A 19,679-nucleotide genomic window follows, 5' to 3' on the forward strand; every position below is an offset into this window, starting at 1 on the left:
ATAAACCGAGACCAGTTGTCAGACGAAGGATTCTTGATACCTATTTAATTTTATCCCATATTCTTCCACACTCGAGATCGGTTACCTGTTACTCCACACCCGTTAGGTATTTCAGTTCCCATTATTTCTGTGTTCCCTGATTTTAATCCAATATGTACTGAATATGTAGAAAATTAATTATGTAAACATTCTTAATTGAAAATATATTACTTGGAGAAGTTTCAGAAATATACACATAATAGAAAAATCACGAATCAAGTGGGATTCGAACACACACTTTCCATTATTCGGCTGTTGTAAGTAGTATTTAAGTCAGTAGCTTAGTGGTAAGAGTCCTCGTCCGGATAACGAACGACGTACATGTGAGAAATCAACTAATTTCAAAATCTTTTCTAGATTTTTTAAATATATAATGATCAGTGGCGAAGGGTGGAGATAAGCTGTTAAGATTCGCTATAAATAGTGCACACTCAACTTTTTTAGTCATATGTATTTGTTTTTATTGAACTAAGACTACAATTTACAGATGGTGTTAGTTTTTAAAAATCAATTAAACCCTGAGAAACCAAGCCATAATAGATAATAGTCCAAAAAAAAAGGATCTTAACAGCCTACCTCCACCCTTCGCCACTGGTATTGATACCTCCTAGCTTCTGCACTCTGAAAGAAAATGAAACAGTTGGCAAAAGTTTTTGAAGGTACGGGTTATTATAAAGTGAAAACACGGTAGATATTTGGCAACGTCGCCGTAGTTTATTCAGTCTTTGGACGTTATGGAAAATATATTATTGCATTTTTTTTAAGCTAAACAGAAATTATTTATCTCCAAGGGCGGACGTAACAAGAGGTATCCGAATGTCCGAAAAAGTTTGTCTCTTCTATATCGAGTACACGAAGGCTCGAAGCTTCCTGCAGGGACAATGATGGAGCATCGATATTAAGGGAGAAAGCACGTCACCATACGCTTCCTTTTATAAATAGAATATTACTGTAGGTACTTTAAAACATGTTGATGTCTTCATTTTGTGATAAGACGACTGATTTTTTCCAAGGTCAGTTAAGTAATTATAGTATAATATTAAGGTTAATCTTCAAAATTATTGTCATCTTCTTTTTCTTCCGATGGTGCTACACCTCACCTTTTTCTTTTAGACGGCATGATCCTCTGTGATCTTTAGTTTTCGATGTTGAGAAGGACTCATATATTACTTATCACCTCGTCTTCCATTTTATGATTTCGAAGAGACACGATTTAGAAGCTGCTAGTGTCTCTAAGTTTTACTAGAAGATCAATAAGAATCTGAAAGATCTAAGCATATATCGCTTCCTGTAGTATTATGCAAGTCTTCGATTTCGCTTTCTTCGTTGGATGCCAAAGAATCATTCTCATCATCACTTTTAGGCTCATCTCGCAAATCATTACAGCCCTTCATCTTCCGAATAAGATGTCCCCAAAGCATTCGCTGACCACAATAAGGACAATCGCCTTCAACGGGAACATATTCTCCGCTTTCTAAAAACAATTCAGCGAGGCATTGCAAATGGCTGACGAGATCGCATTTCAAATTCAAACACGTCAGTTTAGATTCCTCCGCAGTGATTAATTTCATGCAAAGTTTGCAGAGCACTGTTCCATTTAGATTGCTTTGCGATAAGAAGTTAATTTTTCCGGCCTGTTTTTGAGAATGGGTTTTTAATTCATTTTTCTTTTTCTTGGTCGGCGATTTTGAGGTTATTTTATAATTTTGACAGTTCTCAGTCGAAGTTCCCTGATGGTTATATTCCAAATTTAAATCTTCAGTTTCCTGTTCGAATATTGCGTGTTCAGTTTTAGCCATTTTTGCAATGCTATTATTTTTGTTTTTACGTATTTTTTTACTTTTCACTGGACCGTGACATATTGGCATGTGAATCGGTGGCAGTTTATCAGGCTGGAATTAATTATAAATATTAAAATTATATTATGATACATAAGTGGAACTTATTAAATTAATAAAGTTGTAAAAGAAAATAGTGCAATAATTAGAAAAAAAAAATATACATAATCATTAAGGATAGTTGAACATTTTAGTAATTAGTAAAAGCGATAAATTATTTTCGCTATATGACGGAGTACAAGGCCGACTATATTCAAGCCGTGGCACTGAATAGCGAATTACGGTGGTAGTGCTAGTTATTTATTAATTGTTTTCGAAAGTAACACTGAGGTCACATTAGTTAAAATTATTACCATTTATTTCAATCATAATTTCCTATAAATAGTTTCCCATATTGCATTCAAACCATGAGCAATAACTAACACTACCATCGAAGTTTACAGTTTCATGTTACGACCAGATTATGTATACATTATTAACTTTGTATATTGAAGGTATCTTCACATAGGTGAGTTTTTTTTATAAAACCTTTGGATATATTGGATTTGCTCGACCGTATCATCCAATATTTATAATATTATATTAAAATTCACGCCCAAATCCATATTCCATATTATATACCTATAAATTATATCAGAGGTTTCAAAACTTTTTCATTTCGTATCACCCTTAGTGTATAAAGATTCTTTTACAATGCTTTACAATGTGTGTTCTGAGCAGCTAATTGAATATTTTCCCTTCAAACTCAGATTCGAGACCTATTTTTCAGCTTTTTCGAGCTGACAATCGGACCGGTCTCTATTATAATCGGGCATAATAGGGATTTTCTGTACAGGGGGTTTTCATTATCCGAGACCCTGCAGTTACGAGTTTGCAAAAAACAATAAAAACACAAGCGCAACAGTCGTCAATTAAAACTTTCAATCTTTCAATCCCACACCCCTACGCTCTTTCTGTCTTGCTCATGTATCTTTTTCTTTTCTAAATGAGTCCAAATTAAACCCATTTACTAAGTAATTTTGTTCCCCATTTCAAGCGGATTCGCTTTAACATGTATTTTTACGGTCCCAATTACCCTCGGATAACGAGGACCTCCTGTATATCCAAAGTATTCTTGATGGGTATGTATGACAATAATGTCCACAATAATAAGTAGAACTAACGTACATATTTGGATTTTAGAACACAGCACTAAACTATAAAATAAATAAATTATCAATGGTCAGTCAACCTATCGATTAAGGAATAGCAGTGTTTATATGTTATTCTTTCCTGAAATCAGGGCTCGAAATGGACCGGAACGCACCGGAGCGCCGTTCCGGGTCGTAAAATCGGCAATATTGTCGTTCCATCTCATGGAAAAAATAATTTTACCATTTGAGCTAGAATGGCCATAATATAACATAAAATCACACACTTATTTTTTATAAAACACATAAAATTAGATAACTATGTTAATATTTTCATAAAATTACCGAGCGCTCCGGTTCGTAAAATTCTTCATTTCAAGTGCTGCCTGAAATAAACACCCAATGAACCATACGAATATATTATTATGATTGTGCATCAGTACATTGCATTAAAATTGTCTGGAAATATTATAATCTGTTTCGGACAGCCTGCAATACTCTGAAGTGTTGGTTGTGTCTTAAGCTTTGAATAGAAAAATACGAAAGATCTAGTTAAATTATTTTTTATCGAAATTAAGTGCATTTTGATATCGGTAAATATAAAATAATAGCACCGTGTTTTGGCGCCAAAAAATGTTCACAGCTTGTGTGCTACAGATTGGCCATAGCCAATAGCTCATACGGAGAGTAGGATCATCACATCAAAAGAAAAAGATAGGTGGCCAGTATCGAAATATCGGTTAAAAAAAAAAGTAATCAATACTCAACTGTCCGTATCGAATGTTGCTTGTCCGCGAGGAATTTATTTCCGAAAAAATCAATGTCACCATCATAAGAAAGAATCAATACCGGAAATCCAATTACGAAAGAAACGTACCCGTGATACATGCTCTCGATCCAAACAAATATGATAATATTGTAATATTCAATATATTAGCAGTCAAACCTCACCTTAAATTCTTGAACATAATCTTGGGCCAGCCACCTGATGCAGAGTGGTAGACGATTCCATGGTCCAACCCGCAGCATCTCTGAAAGTATCCTCAGGCAGTACTCAAATTGGGTTTCCTTTTTGGCCTGCCTCTTCTTGTGGACGACATGGTGCAGCCTTCGAGAGTTAGATGGGTTTTGCCAAGCCCATTCAAACTAAAAATAATATTTTAGTTAACTATTTTTATATTTTACACTATTTAAGAATGTATCATTCTTCAATTTAACATACATAATTAAGAATCCCGCAAACATTTATGTATATTTCTAAGGTGTTCCGAACTATGTACCTATGTATATAAAAATAATATTATTTCCCTTAAATAATATTATGTTCATTGTTCTTTTTCAGTCAAAATGAACATAATATACCCAGTTTCCAGTTAAGGGGGGCATGGCAGATCGGCTAGCTAAGTGTTATTAATAAACAGAAAACAAAAACGACTTTATAAAAAAATATTGACTGTTTTTATCCACCCAAAATTATATTTTTATTAGGCACATCGCATTATCCTCTTTTAGAGCAGCGTTTCCCAAATAAATTAAGCCGCGGAATAAAAATTAATTAAAAAGATTTTCTCTTAATTAAATAATCATTTTGGTAGGTACCTATTAGATTCTTTATTTGCTATCATTAAAAGTAACATTTTTATTCAGTTGATTTCACGAATAGTAAAAAAGTCGCCTGCAGGGCAATTTCATTTCATGTATATTGTATACCTATTAACATTTTCTAAATGTATGTCTGTGGCCTTGGCGAGTACTACGTATTCTTCAATTTATAATTATATTATAGTCCCAGGGTTCCAAGAAATACCAGTTGGGAAACACTGCTGTGCAGAACCTTCCTTACCTACCGCCCTTATCAATTGGTAGGGAGTGGGGGGCGCTAAAGATCCTGGTCTTTGGGTCCATGTCAGGATGTGGTGGCCATGCATAATATACACATTATATTAGGTATTTACTAACCCTCAACGCTGCTATGTTGTTCGGAAAGCCGTGTGTGATTAGTATCATCTTCCTGGGAAACAATAAAAATATAAATTATATGTAATTAGGTATATACTAAAGGGGTACGATGTTATTTTGAAATCTTTGATCTATAACAATGACCAATTATTTGACTTATTGTTGATAGCAGAATGTTTTTTATCCTTTTCAGCAGGTTACACCAAAATGATATTTTGTCTACATTTTTTAATTTTCAATTTAATTTAATAAAACGGAAATATTATTTTTTTACCTAGTACTTTTTCCACTTTTAATAAATAAATCTGGACCGGGTTCATCCGCCTCAGAGGAACATTTTGAATACTCAAAAAATTCATAATGAAATGTTGAAAATGTCCCGTGTCAGATGGACGAAACCGGTCCATATTTATTTAATAAAAGTGGAAAAAGTAGATAGGATAAAAAAAATATTTGCGTTTTATTAAATTAAATTAATAATACTGAACCACATCCTTCATTTTTGTGTAGGTACCCTAGTTACTCTATTATGAAGAATTCTCGCGGAGCCTCTGAAACTGATTGGGAATCACTGGTCTACACTCACAGACATGGTCAAAAAAAAATTGTTAAAACAATACGTTATTCGATATTTGGCTTAATATGTAGGGGGGAGAGGTGCTACCAGGGCTCGAAATGGACCGGAACGCACCGGAGCACCGTTCCGGTTCAAAAAATCCTCAAAATTTTCGCTGTCTCGTGGAAAAATAATTTGACCGTCTGAGCGAAATTGGCCATATCCAAAATTTAACACACTTATTTTTCTAAAATACCTACTCATAAGGTTAGATAAGTATGTAAATATTTTCGTAAAATTATCGAGCACTCCGGTTCGTAAAATTTTCCATTTCGAGCGCTGGGTGCTACTAGAAACATCTAATGACAGAATGCTATTATGCAAAAATTATTATCATATTAAGTAGGTAGGTATGCACCAAAACTAAATTGATTGTAGAAAAAAAATAAGTAGGTACCTAAGTATAATTTCTGTCTGCAAGAGTCGGCGACCGTTTATGAATAATCAAATATTACAGAATTATTGTACAATTTTTTTATTATATGTAAATATGCTACATAAGTAATTAATACACACAATTATAATAAATAAATATTTAAAAAGTCTCAAACCATGGCCCTCGATTGTTTGTCCGTCTGGCGCCACCTGCCCACGAGCCCTTGTTGTGCTGTTTAATTCTTCGGTTCGGATCTGTGGTGTATCCGATGTACGTTTTTCCCAATAGCTTTGGATTCAGACAATACAGTAAATACACACCAAAAAATTCTTCGATTACTTCTGGTACATCCATATGTTCATAAATACCACGTAAATAAATTGCAGCAATATCGAGTAGGTCGGTTACTTTATTTTTGATTTACAAACACTCTTTTTTGAACATTCCGTTTGAAGTTTTGATAGATTGACAGTTCGTGAAAATGTTGCAAGTTCAGAAAAAATATTGTGCAATACAGAAATAAAATATAATATTGTCTAAAATAAATTACAAAATACGCCAATACAATAATAATAATATTAAGTACAACGATTAGAAATTTGAAATGTAATAATTAGTTAATAAAATAATTTATGGAATGTTGTTTAGAAGTTCTGCGCTACACCATAGACAATAAATGAGACGAGACGTCAAATAACAATAAAAGAAGAAGAAATAATCAGTTAATGTCAAAATATGAACACCGGTGACCTAGAAAATATTAAATAGTCTTGAAATCAATCATTTTCAATATTAACTCTGGATAGATATGTCTTCTGAAGCAGAATCTGTCCAAGTTGACTATTGTAAACTGTAAGTCCTTCACCATTCCTATTTAAAATGTTGAAATTGTTGTACATAACCTAAAAAACATACACAACGCCACAAGCTGGTTTTTAGAATTTTGCCTTTTACAAGACGTATATTTTACGAGGATGAATCGAAAATTCTAATGGTTTAATGCTACTCTAAAAGTACATGTTATAATTTTGGTTTTCAGTTGTAATTCAAAACCGAGCAAATATTGTTGCCCGCGATGTGGCGTATTCTACTGCTCTGTAGACTGTTATAAGTCTGAGCAACATTTGCAATGTTCCGAAAGCTTTTACAAAGACTGTATAACCGAGGAGATGGGTTCCATGGTGCCCGATGTCGATGGCAAACGAAAGATGATGGATATCTTGAAGAAGCTCCACGGTGAAGGCAATTCGGAAATGGACAATCCGGAGAATCTGATGTCCATGCTCGATGCGTCTTTTAGCAACATTGGACTGGCGGGTAACTTTTCAGGTAGGTGTGATATTTGGCCGTTATTGTTATTCATTTCGAAGCTTTAGTAATTTTAACAGGAATATTCGGTTCTTGTCTGTTTAGTGGAAGTCCTTATACTGGATTATTTGTTAGAATAGGTTAGATTAGGTCAGTGGTCGGCAAACCGCGGCTCGTGAGCCGCATGTGGCTCTTTGGCTCTTTCAGTGTGGCTCTTCAACAAATGACCACGTACGGACTAAAACAGTGAAAAGTGGAACAGTCAAAATGTCTTCGAATATAACCAACTAGCAAGTCAAAGATCTTAAATTGGTTTCAGCTATATCAATAGCAATTGAGGAGTCTTGTGACATAAATGATAAAGCACAAATTTGTATGATTTATTTCATCTACAGGTCCTAAAGAAAAACTTTTGGATTATTGCCACTCAAAGATAAAACACGTGGAGAGGATATTGCAAAATTCTGTAATTGAGTGCATGGAAAAACATCATATTTCACTCGATAAAATTATGTCAATTTCAACAGACAGAAAAGTATGACCGGCGTAAGAAAAGGGTTTGTTAATGTTTTGAAAGAAAAAAATAATCACGAGATACGAGATACGAGAACAACATACAAACCTGACACCCAAATTTTTCAAGGGATGCAAGGCTTTTGTTCACATTAAGTGTGTCAGTCATTGTCATGATTTAATTTTATAGATACCTTACATACAATTATTAAATTTTTATCAATAAATAAGGTCATTATTAGGAATGAAATCGAATTGTCTTCAGTATACCTATAGTTTAATTAAGACTTAAAACTTTTATTATGGTTCATTAAGTTAATAAACAGTGTACCTACCTATATAGTTTAAGTTTAAAAAATTGGCTCTAAAGAAATCTCAATCGTTGTACTGTTGATATTTGGCTCTGTTGACTAATGAGTTTGCCGACCACTGGGTCAGGTTATCTTTAATTCATGAATTTTGCAAAAATTGGCAATGAAAATAAAATTGCCACTGTTCCCGCTTGGCTTCCAGTAAACAGACTTGTACCGAATATTCTTTTGGTTAAAAGAATATTGCCGTGCGACATTTCTAAAAGACCGGATAGGACCGTGCCGATGACATAACCGGACACCAACCGTCCTAATGATTAGGACTTGCGCTTTAAGGTTTGCCATCGTCAAGTGTGCAGTGTCCTGTTACCAATTTATAACAAGTGAATCGAATTATAACATACCTTTTTCTACTTATGATAATTCTCTTGGTTTGGAAACAAAAGTCATTCAAGTTACGATGAATTTAAAAATAAATGAATGGGGACCGTGTGCGATTATATGTTGCCAGCTTAATGAGGTCACATGTACTTAGAGTGCATGTGAGTTTTTACAAGGCCTTAGCATAGCTTGAAATGATCTGAAAAATATTAGAATTTCTCTTGTTTTTTTTAATTTCACGCAATTTTAAAAAATGTTTTCATTACCTAGAGCAGTAAAAAAAATTTAAGGCCCTGAGTTTGATTCTGAGCGAAAAACAATAAAAAAAGCTCTCAATTTCAGATTCATTTTTAAAAATACATGCGGAATTTTAAATTTCTTTTCAAAAAAAGATCTAGCATTTTTTCATGCTATCTATCTATCTAGCTTATTTTTTAACCGTATCTAGTATATTTCTGTGAACGACAGTTGACAACACTGAGTGGCACAATGTGTTAATGTAAAATATAACCCCACCATACATTTGCTTAAAAATCATTTCGGGACTACTGGAAAGCCATAAGTACACTGAGTCAGTGGGATTTATTTTTTGATTGTATTTTTAGGAGACGATTCTCAGCCAATGGACGAAGACATGAGCGACACCAAAGATTCGGATGATGAAGATTCCATTCCTGACATGCAGACAAGGTTTCAAGAAGTGGACATGGAAGATTCAGACGCCATATGGAAGCATTTAACCGAGGACGAAAAGAAAGAATTCGCATCTATGGTCAACTCGGGAGATATATCGACGCTGTTGTCATATTGGGAACCCTGGTGGAAGTACCGCAGGGAAAAGAAGCTGGTCGAAGAGGTTGTGGAGGGATCGAAAATTGTCAAAGGCGGTACGGATTACCGAGAAGACTGTCCTATGGTCATGACAAACATAAGTGGATACTCCAACATCACGGTGAGAAAAAATCATTATATATTTACTAATAAGTAAGTAGTTACTCTGCTGTTTCAATGGGGACATATTGATATTTCTTTTTTATTTATATTAATGTTTTTATTATATGAAGGATAATGAATTAAACTATAACATTTAAAATATATATCAGTGGTAAAGGGTGGATCTACGCCAGAGTTGGCGAACCTTTTTACGTGCACGTGCAAAATTTCCCATGTGCCGAGCAGTTTTTCATGGGGAAGAAATGGTTTTGAAGAATACTATTAAAAAAATAATGAAGTTCTAAATACCACTCACGGAACATAGCACACACATAGCTTTATCACTTTTTTCAATTACGCGATACATTTCGGTCAACCAATTTTGAAACTGTTTGCCATAATCACCATTTTTTGATTCTTATTTTTGGTACAACCATTTATGGGTAGAAATGAAATTGTTTGTTACTGTAATATTTAGTTAGGTTCTTTTACGTACAAATTGACACCAAAATTGTTTCGATCAGACGAGGCATTCTCTCGCTACAGTGGTCTCAAGCATTGTAAATCGATCAAAATCAGAAGTTCGCGCTGCGGCTTCCTCCGCTGCCTGATAAGGTTAGTGCGATAATATTATATGTGACGCATAATACCTAAGGACCGACCTATGCAATTATAAATTTACATTAAACATAATGCTTATTCTTGAAGAGTATCTGCCTACTATTTTTTATACAATGCGATCTATCATTTATTATTATTATAGGTTTTTTATTTCTCTTCAAAATGAAACATTCGCGTAATATGAAAAATCATCTCGCGTGCCACAGGTTCGCCACCACTGATCTAGGCTGTTACTATCCGACATAAATAGTGCACACTAAACTTTGTCAGTCATACATATTTGTTGGGATAAATTAGGCTTAAATCTCGGGTGTCCAGAAAAATGGGATGAACGCATTCAATATTGGTGATGTTTGAGAACATTCCCGCGTGCTTTGTATTTCTTGCAGTTTATGGTATGAAATGATCTTCAAAGCTTTGGTCCCTTTCGACTGACTTTCCCAGTTCTGTGAATAAAACCTATAATGCAGGTTTTGTTTTTATGAACTAACTAAAATAGGCTTTTAAATAAGTGGTTAGGATGCAAACCCGTCACTGTTTAAAAAGATGTAGACGTGCACGCAAGCATGCGACAGCTTAATTTCAACTGATCACATAACATCTCCCAGCTTAAATTTACATGATTGTGTAGTTCTGAAGTGATCAGAAGGTTTTGTAACAAAATTATTTAGAGAAATTACTAAAATGATTGTCAAAAGTTTCCTGTATAAATCGGATTTGTTTTTATTTTTATTTTAGAAACAAAAACCTGCTTCATGCGTAAAATTTAATCTCTTGAACATCCTCTCGTCGTACGTTGTGATTCTGAGGCATTTCAACGGAGACTACCACGATTTCACAACTGAGGCAACTTCCTGTATGATTGCGATCTGTCCTAACCTCAAAAAAGGCGCTAATTTTGAAGATGCTGCCACTGCAATGGAGTCAGTCACTCAGGAGTGTTTGAATGTTGGTATTTTTTGTATATTTTGATAAAACACTTTAGGTAGGTACAATTGAAGGATACACACTTATCACACTTATCCAAGATGATTAATTGTCTCTATGAATTAAAGGTTGATCCCAATGTGCCAATAAACCCTGTCACTTTTGTCAATTGTTTGTTTTATATCGTTTCCTTTTAGCAGTCTAGTCACTATGTGAACTTATGTGGTTATTCTTTTGAATGAAACCTTTGACGTCAGATCTTGAAAAGTGGTACGATTCATCAACTAAAATAATATGTATCTGCCATGCGTATCTGTGTATGCTGATTTGCTCTCGCAATGAAGTAATTATAGAAGATTCAACTTTCTGTTTGGAACCTAAGCATATTATGCTTAAATTTATGTTTATTTTTCAATAATATGTTCTTGAATCAGCGTTGCCATATATCGTGGTTAATTTTCTACAAACACGTATCTCAAAAAACACAACTTTTCAGGAGAGGCAAATACCAATTTCATTCTCTCAGTTTTTAATTCAGAAGTAAATTTTCTTCTATAAAATATCCATTTAGAGTTACACATATTTTCATGAAAACATGTTATGTTTCTTCAATCTATCGTACTACACTTTCGATCGATCTGTCATATTGTCGAAGATACGAGAATGCGTTGCAACTTTTCTGTGAATCATTCCACGATATTAATGCAGTAAACACATATCTTGACTTGCGAGAAAGAACTTCAGTAGAATCATCTGTCGGAGTTCAGTATTCTGTGTACTTACAAACACGTAACTCAAGATACGAGTTTATAATATTTATAAAAGTCCTTTATTGAGATACGATTTTTTTGCCATTGCTTAAATCTATTATGTTATAAAGTATATTTTGAGATACGTGTTAGTGGAATATGTGCGTATTTAAATTCTGAATTCATTACATTAAACAACTCAAAACTAACAAAATTGAGATACGTGTTTGTAGAAAATTATCAACAATATGTCCCAATTTTTGCTGGATATCCCGCTTTTTGAGCAAAAATAGATTGTCCTGCGTGGGACAGCTAAATTCACGATTATTCAACAAATAAGACGTTTAGGTTAAGACAATTACTTGTTAAATTCAACATGATATACTCATGTGCTGAATTTTACCAATACATCAACCTTATCACTGCTAGCCAATTTTTACTACATAGGTAGACTAGCTATTTTTGGAATAATAAATCCCTTAAAAAATATGAAATAGGAACAGAATGGTAAATATTTGTGAAAACTTACCAAATCAACATGTTTCTCGAGTTTATCGTGAATATTTTCACACTAAAATGATAAATATTGTTTAGAAAATATACAAAAATAGTTTATTCAGAAATTAAGATGTTTACTAGAAACAGCGAGTTGACTCGTCCATAGCACTGATCAGGTTCAGCAGCAGAAAGAAACTCCTCAGGAAGTAAAATCTTCAGCCAAGTATTAATAAGCGAGTGTCAGGAAAAAATGTTGTATAATATTATTGTTGAGTTTTGTAGTTTATGTTGTATCATTTATAATTTTATTGATATTATAGAAATATTGCATTTTGTTGGTTATCCCGCTTTTTGCTCCTAAATCCCATTTTTTTTTTATTTCACATGGTTAAAATCCCGATTTGGTAAAATAATTATCTGGCAACGCTGACTTATATCCAGAACAAGTGAATGAAGACACACCTTTTTCATTCCTTATAAAAATAAGTCTGTCATGACAATTTTCATTCTGTAGAAGCCAGCATGTTTCAATTTGAAGCGAAAATAGTAATTTACCATACTAATCGAAAGCAAATGCTGCAGGCAATATTGGCATGCTTTGCATTCATTTCCAGAGCATTATTGTTGTTTTATTCTAGAAATGGGGCAAAATTTTTTAGCTCATTGATATATCCTTAAAGATGGGCATGATACCATGAGTATGTAAGCTATTGTTTTGATAACATTTCATTTGTTTCAGAATAACTTCATCGCAACGGATTCAGAAACACAAAAACTGATGAAGCAAGACTTAAAATGCATTCTCAGAGGTCCCGAGGACTCTAACAAGACGTTCTATATATTGTCTGCCTTGTCCGATATCTATTACTTATTCAGCGATGCTAAAAGAACAAATCAAACAAACAATGTCCAATCGAAGAGTGAATTCTCCCGACGTTTCCCTGACCATAGAAATATTGATCTTCCACCGCTACCGAAAGACGTGTTGAGAATAACTATCAAGAAAATAGAGTATTATCTGTCGTATGCCAAAGACCACGGAAATGAAATGGATATCAGTTTAAATAAATTTGAATTTTTATACGCTAATTAAAATATTTTATACGGATTTGTTGTGAGTTTTGTTGTTTTATTTCTTGATATAAGTAGGTACTCACTATTTACTCCGATTTCTGCTTATTTTATATGAATATTTTTACACTAAACAAGAATATAACACATTAAAACTACTACACTATTGTTTCACTCCTTTTACAGCCCTACGCTTGGTAGCCCTTCAATAAGTGAAATTCCACAATGGAGGATTTGAAAAACAAAACACAATAATAAAAGAAACACACCAGTGGCGAGGAGTGGAGGTGGGCTGTTAAAATCTGACAGTGCATATTAAACTGTATCGGTCAAACTTATTTTTTTCCGTTCAACTAATCATACAAATTGCAGCTGATGGTGCTGGTTAGTTTTTTTAAATCAATTAAACTCTGCCTAAACCGCATGATAAGAATGTGCATTTTTTCAGTCATTTATTTGTTTTTGTTAAATTCAGAATACATATTTGAGATGGTGTTGATTAGTTTTTAATTCATTAAGCTCTGCCCAAGCCAAACCATAACAGATAAAAATTATTCTTCTTATCTATAAAATATCTAAAATGTTTGATTTAATGAAAAACGAAAGCGAAATGAAAAATATTCGATAAAAAAAAGGTCAATCGGGATAATATTTGTGACAGACGGGACCATAATATTTAGACGATAGATCGAGGACAACGATAAATCGGGGAACGGTTAATGCGGGATTATTTAACATTGTTCTTATGGGTGTTTTGTGGGAATTTCAAAAATGGACAATCCGTGCGGGAAAATGATTTACACGAGAACGGAAGATCGGGGTTCCACTGTATGTGTACTTGCCAGACCCAGGATTCGAACCTGGCACCCACTACGTTATAGGCCGATGCTTAAGCCGCGCGTCCATCGTGGGCGTCATTTGAATATTTTTGACTATTATCTATTATGACTTGGATTGGGCAGTGTTAAATTGAATTTTAAAAACCAACAAACAATATCTACACGTAGTCTTAGTTCAATGAAAACAAATATGTTTTAATGACAAAGTTTAGTGTGCATTATTTATGCCGGATCTTAACAGCCTACCTCCATCCTTCACCACTGCTACGTAGTGTACCCTGCTTGGTATGTCTGCACTTGTTATGTAAAATTTGGCGACGGCAACTGCCTTTTCGACTCACTATTTAAACAGCAGGCCAGACATGTGCTAAAAATCCAAAGTATCAGGGATCGGGGCAGTAAATAACTCCACCTATTATATAATAGAAAATTAATACATTCGACAGAGTTTTTTTTCCGCCTAATGTGTGTTTTATGTTGTTAAGTAGGTAATGTAAAAATGTATCTGTTTAATGTATAATCTTGTATAAGGTTTAACAAAGTTCAGTTAATATTTTTATGAGTCTTGGCAGATTCAGACAATAGACATGGTTTTACAGTAAATTATCTTAATTCACTTAGCCATAAATGACATCACATCATGGCTGTCTGTATTTTGTCCCATTTGACCCACAATGCCACAAAATCTTTAATCCCCTGTCTAAATTAACCTATGTCACATTTTTAACAACATTGGGTGGGCCCCATTCCACGAAAATGATAGATTTCAGGTATAATGTTTTCACTGCATCTCAGTATATTACGAGGGTGGGTCAATAAGTCCTTAGAAAAGCCGACAGGTGGCGCGACTAGTACTGCAAGCGGTTTGTTTTCATGCAGCGGCACTACCGATTCAGTATGCTGCGAAGTTTCAATCAGATTGGTCGGGTTGTTGTGTGTTTCTCGTACATTTAAAAAAAAAATTTGCTTGTGGAAAATGGAAAAATGGAAAATGGAGAAAATTGAGTTCAGAGTTGTTATTAAACATTTTAATATAAAAGGGTTAACATCAAAGGAAATAAAAAATGAGTTAGATTTAGTTCACGGCATATCTGCTCCTTCACTTGCAACTATTTATAACTGGTTAAATGAATTTAAACGTGGTCGTACATCAACAAAGGATGAACCACGCTCAGGACGTCCTGTAGAGGTGACTACACCAGAAATGATCAATAAAATCCACGATATGGTGTTAAGTGACCGAAGATTAAAGTTGAGTGAGATAATTGAGGTTACAGGGATCTCAAAAGGTAGCGTCATTTCTATTTTACATGACAAATTGGGCATGAAAAATATTTCTGCAAGATGGGTGCCGCGTTTGCTCACAGTCGACAATAAACGCAATAGGGTGGTGGCCTCTAAAGCCCTGTTGTCGCTCATGCAACGCAATCCGGATGAATTTTTTCGTCGCTTTGTGACTGTAGATGAAACATGGATACACCACTATACTCCCGAGACGAAAGAACAGTCAAAGCAGTGGATTGCGAAGGCAAACCATGTCCAAAGAAGGCGAAAACCGTAAAATCAGCTGGTAAGGTTATGTCTACTGTATTTTGGGATGCACGTGAAATTATTTTCGTTGACTATTTGGAAAAAGGAAAAACAATAACAGGGGATTATTATGCATCTTTATTGGACCAGCTAAAAAACAAAATTTAAGAAAAACGGCCTCATTTAAACAGGAAAAAAATCCTCTTTCATCAGGACAATGCCCGTATTCACACATGTTTACGATCAATGGCTAAAATTGAAGAATTGAAGTTCGAATTGGTCGACCACCCACCGTATTCGCCAGATTTAGCCCCCAGTGACTTTTTCCTTTTCCCAAACTTAAAAAAATGGCTAAGTGGACAACGTTTTTTTTCAAATGAAGAAGTCATCGATCGGACAAATGCTTATTTTGAGGACCTTCCGAAAACTTATTTTTCTGACGGTTTAAAAAAAATTGAGAAACGTCTAACCAAGTGTATTGAGCTCCAAGGAAATTATGTTGAGAAATAAAAAAAAAATACAAAAATAAAACCTGTTTTAATGCTTTTTTCTAAGGAATTATTGACCCACCCTCGTATAATATTATTTTCAGAAAAATATGAGTTTGTATTTTTTTTTATTTTGTGTCATGAGCGTAATATCCTTCTACAACCTTCAAAAGTAATATATTACCTAATGCAGGGATGGCGAACCTTTTTCCACAAGTGTATCAAATAACGTAATAACAATATTATGTACATACAAAAATCTTGAAGAAAAAATACGGATAAATAAATTAAAAAAACAAAATATCTAGGTCCCTACTTACGTATATTTTTACATGATAGTTTATTGTAAATTTACATACCATTCCGTGGGTAAATCTAAAACATTAAGAATATAGTTATTTAAGACGCGGTTTATAAGAGAAACCTATAAATACTGTCATGTTTCAGTCAAACTGTTACTAATGCGATATTTTAATTTCGATTTAAAATAAACTCATTGATGAAAATAGTTGTTCATAGTTATATATTTATCTGAAAATGGTCAAAACACCAGTTTGATAATTTTTTGATTGAATTTCATGTACCGGGTAATGGGTACATTCCGTAATAATTTTTCATTTCTAATGGTACATCGAAAAAAATATTATTCAAGTTATTGTTTAATCTATTAGAACCCCAGATAAAACAAGCCAGCGGTGCCAGAAAAACTAAATATGAAAAAAAATACATAATACACATTTCAAATATTGCATGCGTGTCATAGGTTTGCCATCCCTTGCGTAATGCACGCAATAACAATTTTTTTTATTAAAGTATCACTTTTTTTAATAATATACCTACATGTTTGTATGGTAAATACAGTAGCATCCCCAAACAAAATGTCGTTCTTAAGCAACTCCAAATGTCGCCCTCTATCATTTTTAGTCTCAATTTGTATGCCAATTCAATAAAACTACCTTAAGTGTATTTTTTATTTCATTTTGGCAATCATAATCAAGACATAGATTTGAACATTCACAAACATTTGGAAACCACACGCATCAGCGCCGCAGGCGAAAAATATATTGTATACAAAAACTAGGTACCTACTCTTTCATTCATACATCTTCCATGATTTGTTGCCACATTAGAGTACGACACCCCTAAGCAACGTATCGCCTGCTTGATTGACGATTATTGATATTTTTCTGCGACATCGATGCTCCAAATCACGACCCCAACCGGGGCTGCGCCTCTTGCCCAAATTTTATTTCGCTACTGCATGCGCATGCGTCGTTCATGTATGACTAACTTGAGACATGTGAGTCAGAGTTACCCGTGAAACAGTCGTACAGTAGCTTTTATGCTCATCCGTCACGACTGATTCAGATGACATAGCTTAAAACTACATTTCCATCCAACCAACGTCTTTCATGATCACTCTGAAGGTAAGAGCAGTCAGATGGTTCTTCAGGTTCTTCACGAATGCTGTAAAGGCAGAGGCACATTTCTCTTACGCAACATGACATTTAAAAGGGGCTTCATACGAGTCGAATCGTTCCGCTTCTATAAATGAATTTTTATATAGAAGGTTTTGATTAAATATACCCTATTGACACCCACGGTGGCCGCGCGGCATAAGCGTTGGACTATCACGCTGTGGGTCTCAGGTTCGAATCCTGGGTCTGGCAAGTACACATATTGTTTTTCAGTTTGTGTGTGAGTCAGGGTATGGACCTAATCGGTTGAGCAAGTGGCTGACATCCATTTCTCGTAAAAAACAAAATCTGTTAATACAAACCTTTACTCTGTGGAAGCCCATATGATCCTATTATGATCGGACATGGTCAAAAAAAATACCCTATTTAATATAATATAAACTATTTTCCAAATACTAAATTGGTAGGTATTCTGCTTTAAGTATGTACTTTTATGTATTATGATTTGTCAGAAAGGAAACTGTTTCAATTACATGGATTTATTTGGAAAAATAAAATTAGATTGTTCATTTTTTATCGTAAGGGTTCTCTAAATCAGTCAGTGCGTCAGACCTCTGCGTCACTACACGCGCCACTGTATGAAGGTAAGAGTGAGTCAGACGGTATTTGGTGAACGCTCAAGACAGAAGCTAGTCAATAACAGCCTCGGGCATTTGGTTCGCGAAAATCGCTGTGCGAGGCAGCTCGCGATAAAATTAACGTCACGCAAGGCAGCCGCGCGCAGCACCTTTGAGCATCGATAAACCGAGGCGGCGCGTGTGTTTGGCTCGGGCGAGTCTCGTACTGACTGACTGAGCATTTTGCCTCGCGAGGCTTTTACGCATATTATCTATGGCGAAGCTGCCTCGCGACCGCGCGAGGCTGCTCTGGCTGCTCGCTCAGTCAGTGCGCACCTTGCGTTCGACGATATTTTTTTTTCAATTCGTGACTCGATGACCTGATCAGTAAAAACGAGACGTGAAATGTGATTATAATATGTAGATATTCAAATTTCTGATTCATTTCCCATGACTTCTACTGCATTTTTAACTGACGTAATTTTCATGGTATCAAGAAGAAGAATAAAAATCGTCAACACATTCTTGGAATACTTACCAATTAAATGTTTTACATTCTAAAATTTACATACCAAATGAAAAACGTCAAGATTAATAAAAATATTAAAGTAGATAAATTATATTATAGGTGTTTAATTCTTAGTAGCAAATTGTTAGTTCCTATCCATTGTTTTTCATAATAATGTATTATATTACAAATTCGATAAATTTATTTAATATGGCTACAAATCTGCCATGACATTTTTCGAAGAACACAATGTAGGTATTTATTGATTATTGTCGGAATTACCATCACGATTTTTGAAGGTCATGCAGAGTGAGAATGGAACAACAACATTATAAATTATGCACGAGTCATCTTTTAATTTATTTTTTGAACGCGGAATAAACTAAAACTCTGTTCCTACGATACTACGAATTTAAATATTGTAATTGTCTGTTTCCTACGTACCATAACAGCCCACGGAAATTTAAAGCAATATTGATACTTAAATTATTTCGCAAATGTACATGGGTACAGTATACCTATACGTTTTATAACTTTGCTCATTTTTTGCACTTTTTATTACACTGATTCGCCTCTTTGCCTAATTACCTCGCATCAGTGACGTCCCTAGATAAAATGCCGCCCCTAGGCAGCGCCAAAATGCCGCCCCATTTACAATATTTTTATCATCCTTTCATGAGTCCAATATCTAAGATTCTAAAAAATGTGTTGTATGAATTAGGGATTCCAATCCCGGGATCCCGAGCTATTTTCGATACCTATGAATCCCGGGATTGATAAACATAATCCCGGGATTTCGGGATTTCTTTTTTTATCAATTTTTATGGAACATAAAATAAAAGCGAAAATATAGCAGAAAAATACTTTTAATAAAAAATAACTACATTAGAAATAAACTTGAGTTTGAATGAAGTTTCATTTATAGTTTATACTCATGACGTGTAAGTTGCCGATTCATTTTATTTTTTCACATAAATTATTAAAAATGAGAAAGATAGGAAAAAAACAA

At 34.3% G+C, this 19,679-nt stretch overlaps 2 protein-coding genes across 3 annotated transcripts; one reads left to right on the forward strand and one right to left on the reverse strand.

The window, feature by feature from the left end:
- Positions 1-734: 734 nt before the first annotated feature.
- On the reverse strand, positions 735-18,394 carry slx1 (structure-specific endonuclease subunit SLX1). 2 transcript variants are annotated; one of them, XM_085950406.1, is made up of 5 exons: positions 17,908-18,394; positions 6,134-6,387; positions 4,967-5,018; positions 3,959-4,153; positions 735-1,931 (listed from the first exon to the last, which is right to left on the reverse strand). In XM_085950406.1, the coding sequence occupies exons 2-5, from the start codon at positions 6,310-6,312 to the stop codon at positions 1,290-1,292; spliced, it is 1,068 nt and encodes a 355-aa protein (XP_085806532.1). In that variant the 5' UTR covers positions 6,313-6,387; positions 17,908-18,394; the 3' UTR covers positions 735-1,289. The 2 variants fall into 2 exon arrangements, with proteins under 2 accessions (XP_085806532.1, XP_085806530.1); XM_085950404.1 differs by lacking the exon at positions 17,908-18,394 and having other exon boundaries at positions 6,134-6,431.
- On the forward strand, positions 6,657-13,431 carry LOC147069657 (zinc finger HIT domain-containing protein 2). Its single transcript, XM_085950403.1, has 5 exons — positions 6,657-6,810; positions 6,998-7,287; positions 9,077-9,423; positions 10,764-10,973; positions 12,939-13,431. Exons 1-5 carry the CDS (start codon positions 6,767-6,769, stop codon positions 13,290-13,292), a joined length of 1,245 nt encoding a protein of 414 aa, XP_085806529.1. The 5' UTR covers positions 6,657-6,766; the 3' UTR covers positions 13,293-13,431.
- Positions 18,395-19,679: the final 1,285 nt, after the last annotated feature.

Source organism: Rhyacophila brunnea, unplaced genomic scaffold, assembly GCF_057557595.1.
Source record: "Rhyacophila brunnea isolate RB1 unplaced genomic scaffold, BYU_Rbru_1.0 scaffold_23, whole genome shotgun sequence".
NCBI classification, from domain to species: Eukaryota; Metazoa; Arthropoda; class Insecta; order Trichoptera; family Rhyacophilidae; genus Rhyacophila; species Rhyacophila brunnea.

Bases quoted from the DNA above. Each gene is read 5' to 3' on its own strand.
- slx1 (XM_085950406.1), bottom strand. From the start codon at position 6,312: ATGGATGTACCAGAAGTAATCGAAGAATTTTTTGGTGTGTATTTACTG. The intron at 5,019-6,133 runs GTTTGAGACTTT...ATTGTTTCCCAG, and splicing joins ACAAACAATCGAGGGCCATG to GAAGATGATACTAATCACAC. The intron at 1,932-3,958 runs GTGAGGTTTGAC...AATTAATTCCAG, and splicing joins ATTATGTTCAAGAATTTAAG to CCTGATAAACTGCCACCGAT.
- LOC147069657 (XM_085950403.1), top strand. From the start codon at position 6,767: ATGTCTTCTGAAGCAGAATCTGTCCAAGTTGACTATTGTAAACT. The intron at 6,811-6,997 runs GTAAGTCCTTCA...TTTGGTTTTCAG, and splicing joins CAAGTTGACTATTGTAAACT to TTGTAATTCAAAACCGAGCA. The intron at 7,288-9,076 runs GTAGGTGTGATA...TTGTATTTTTAG, and splicing joins ACTGGCGGGTAACTTTTCAG to GAGACGATTCTCAGCCAATG.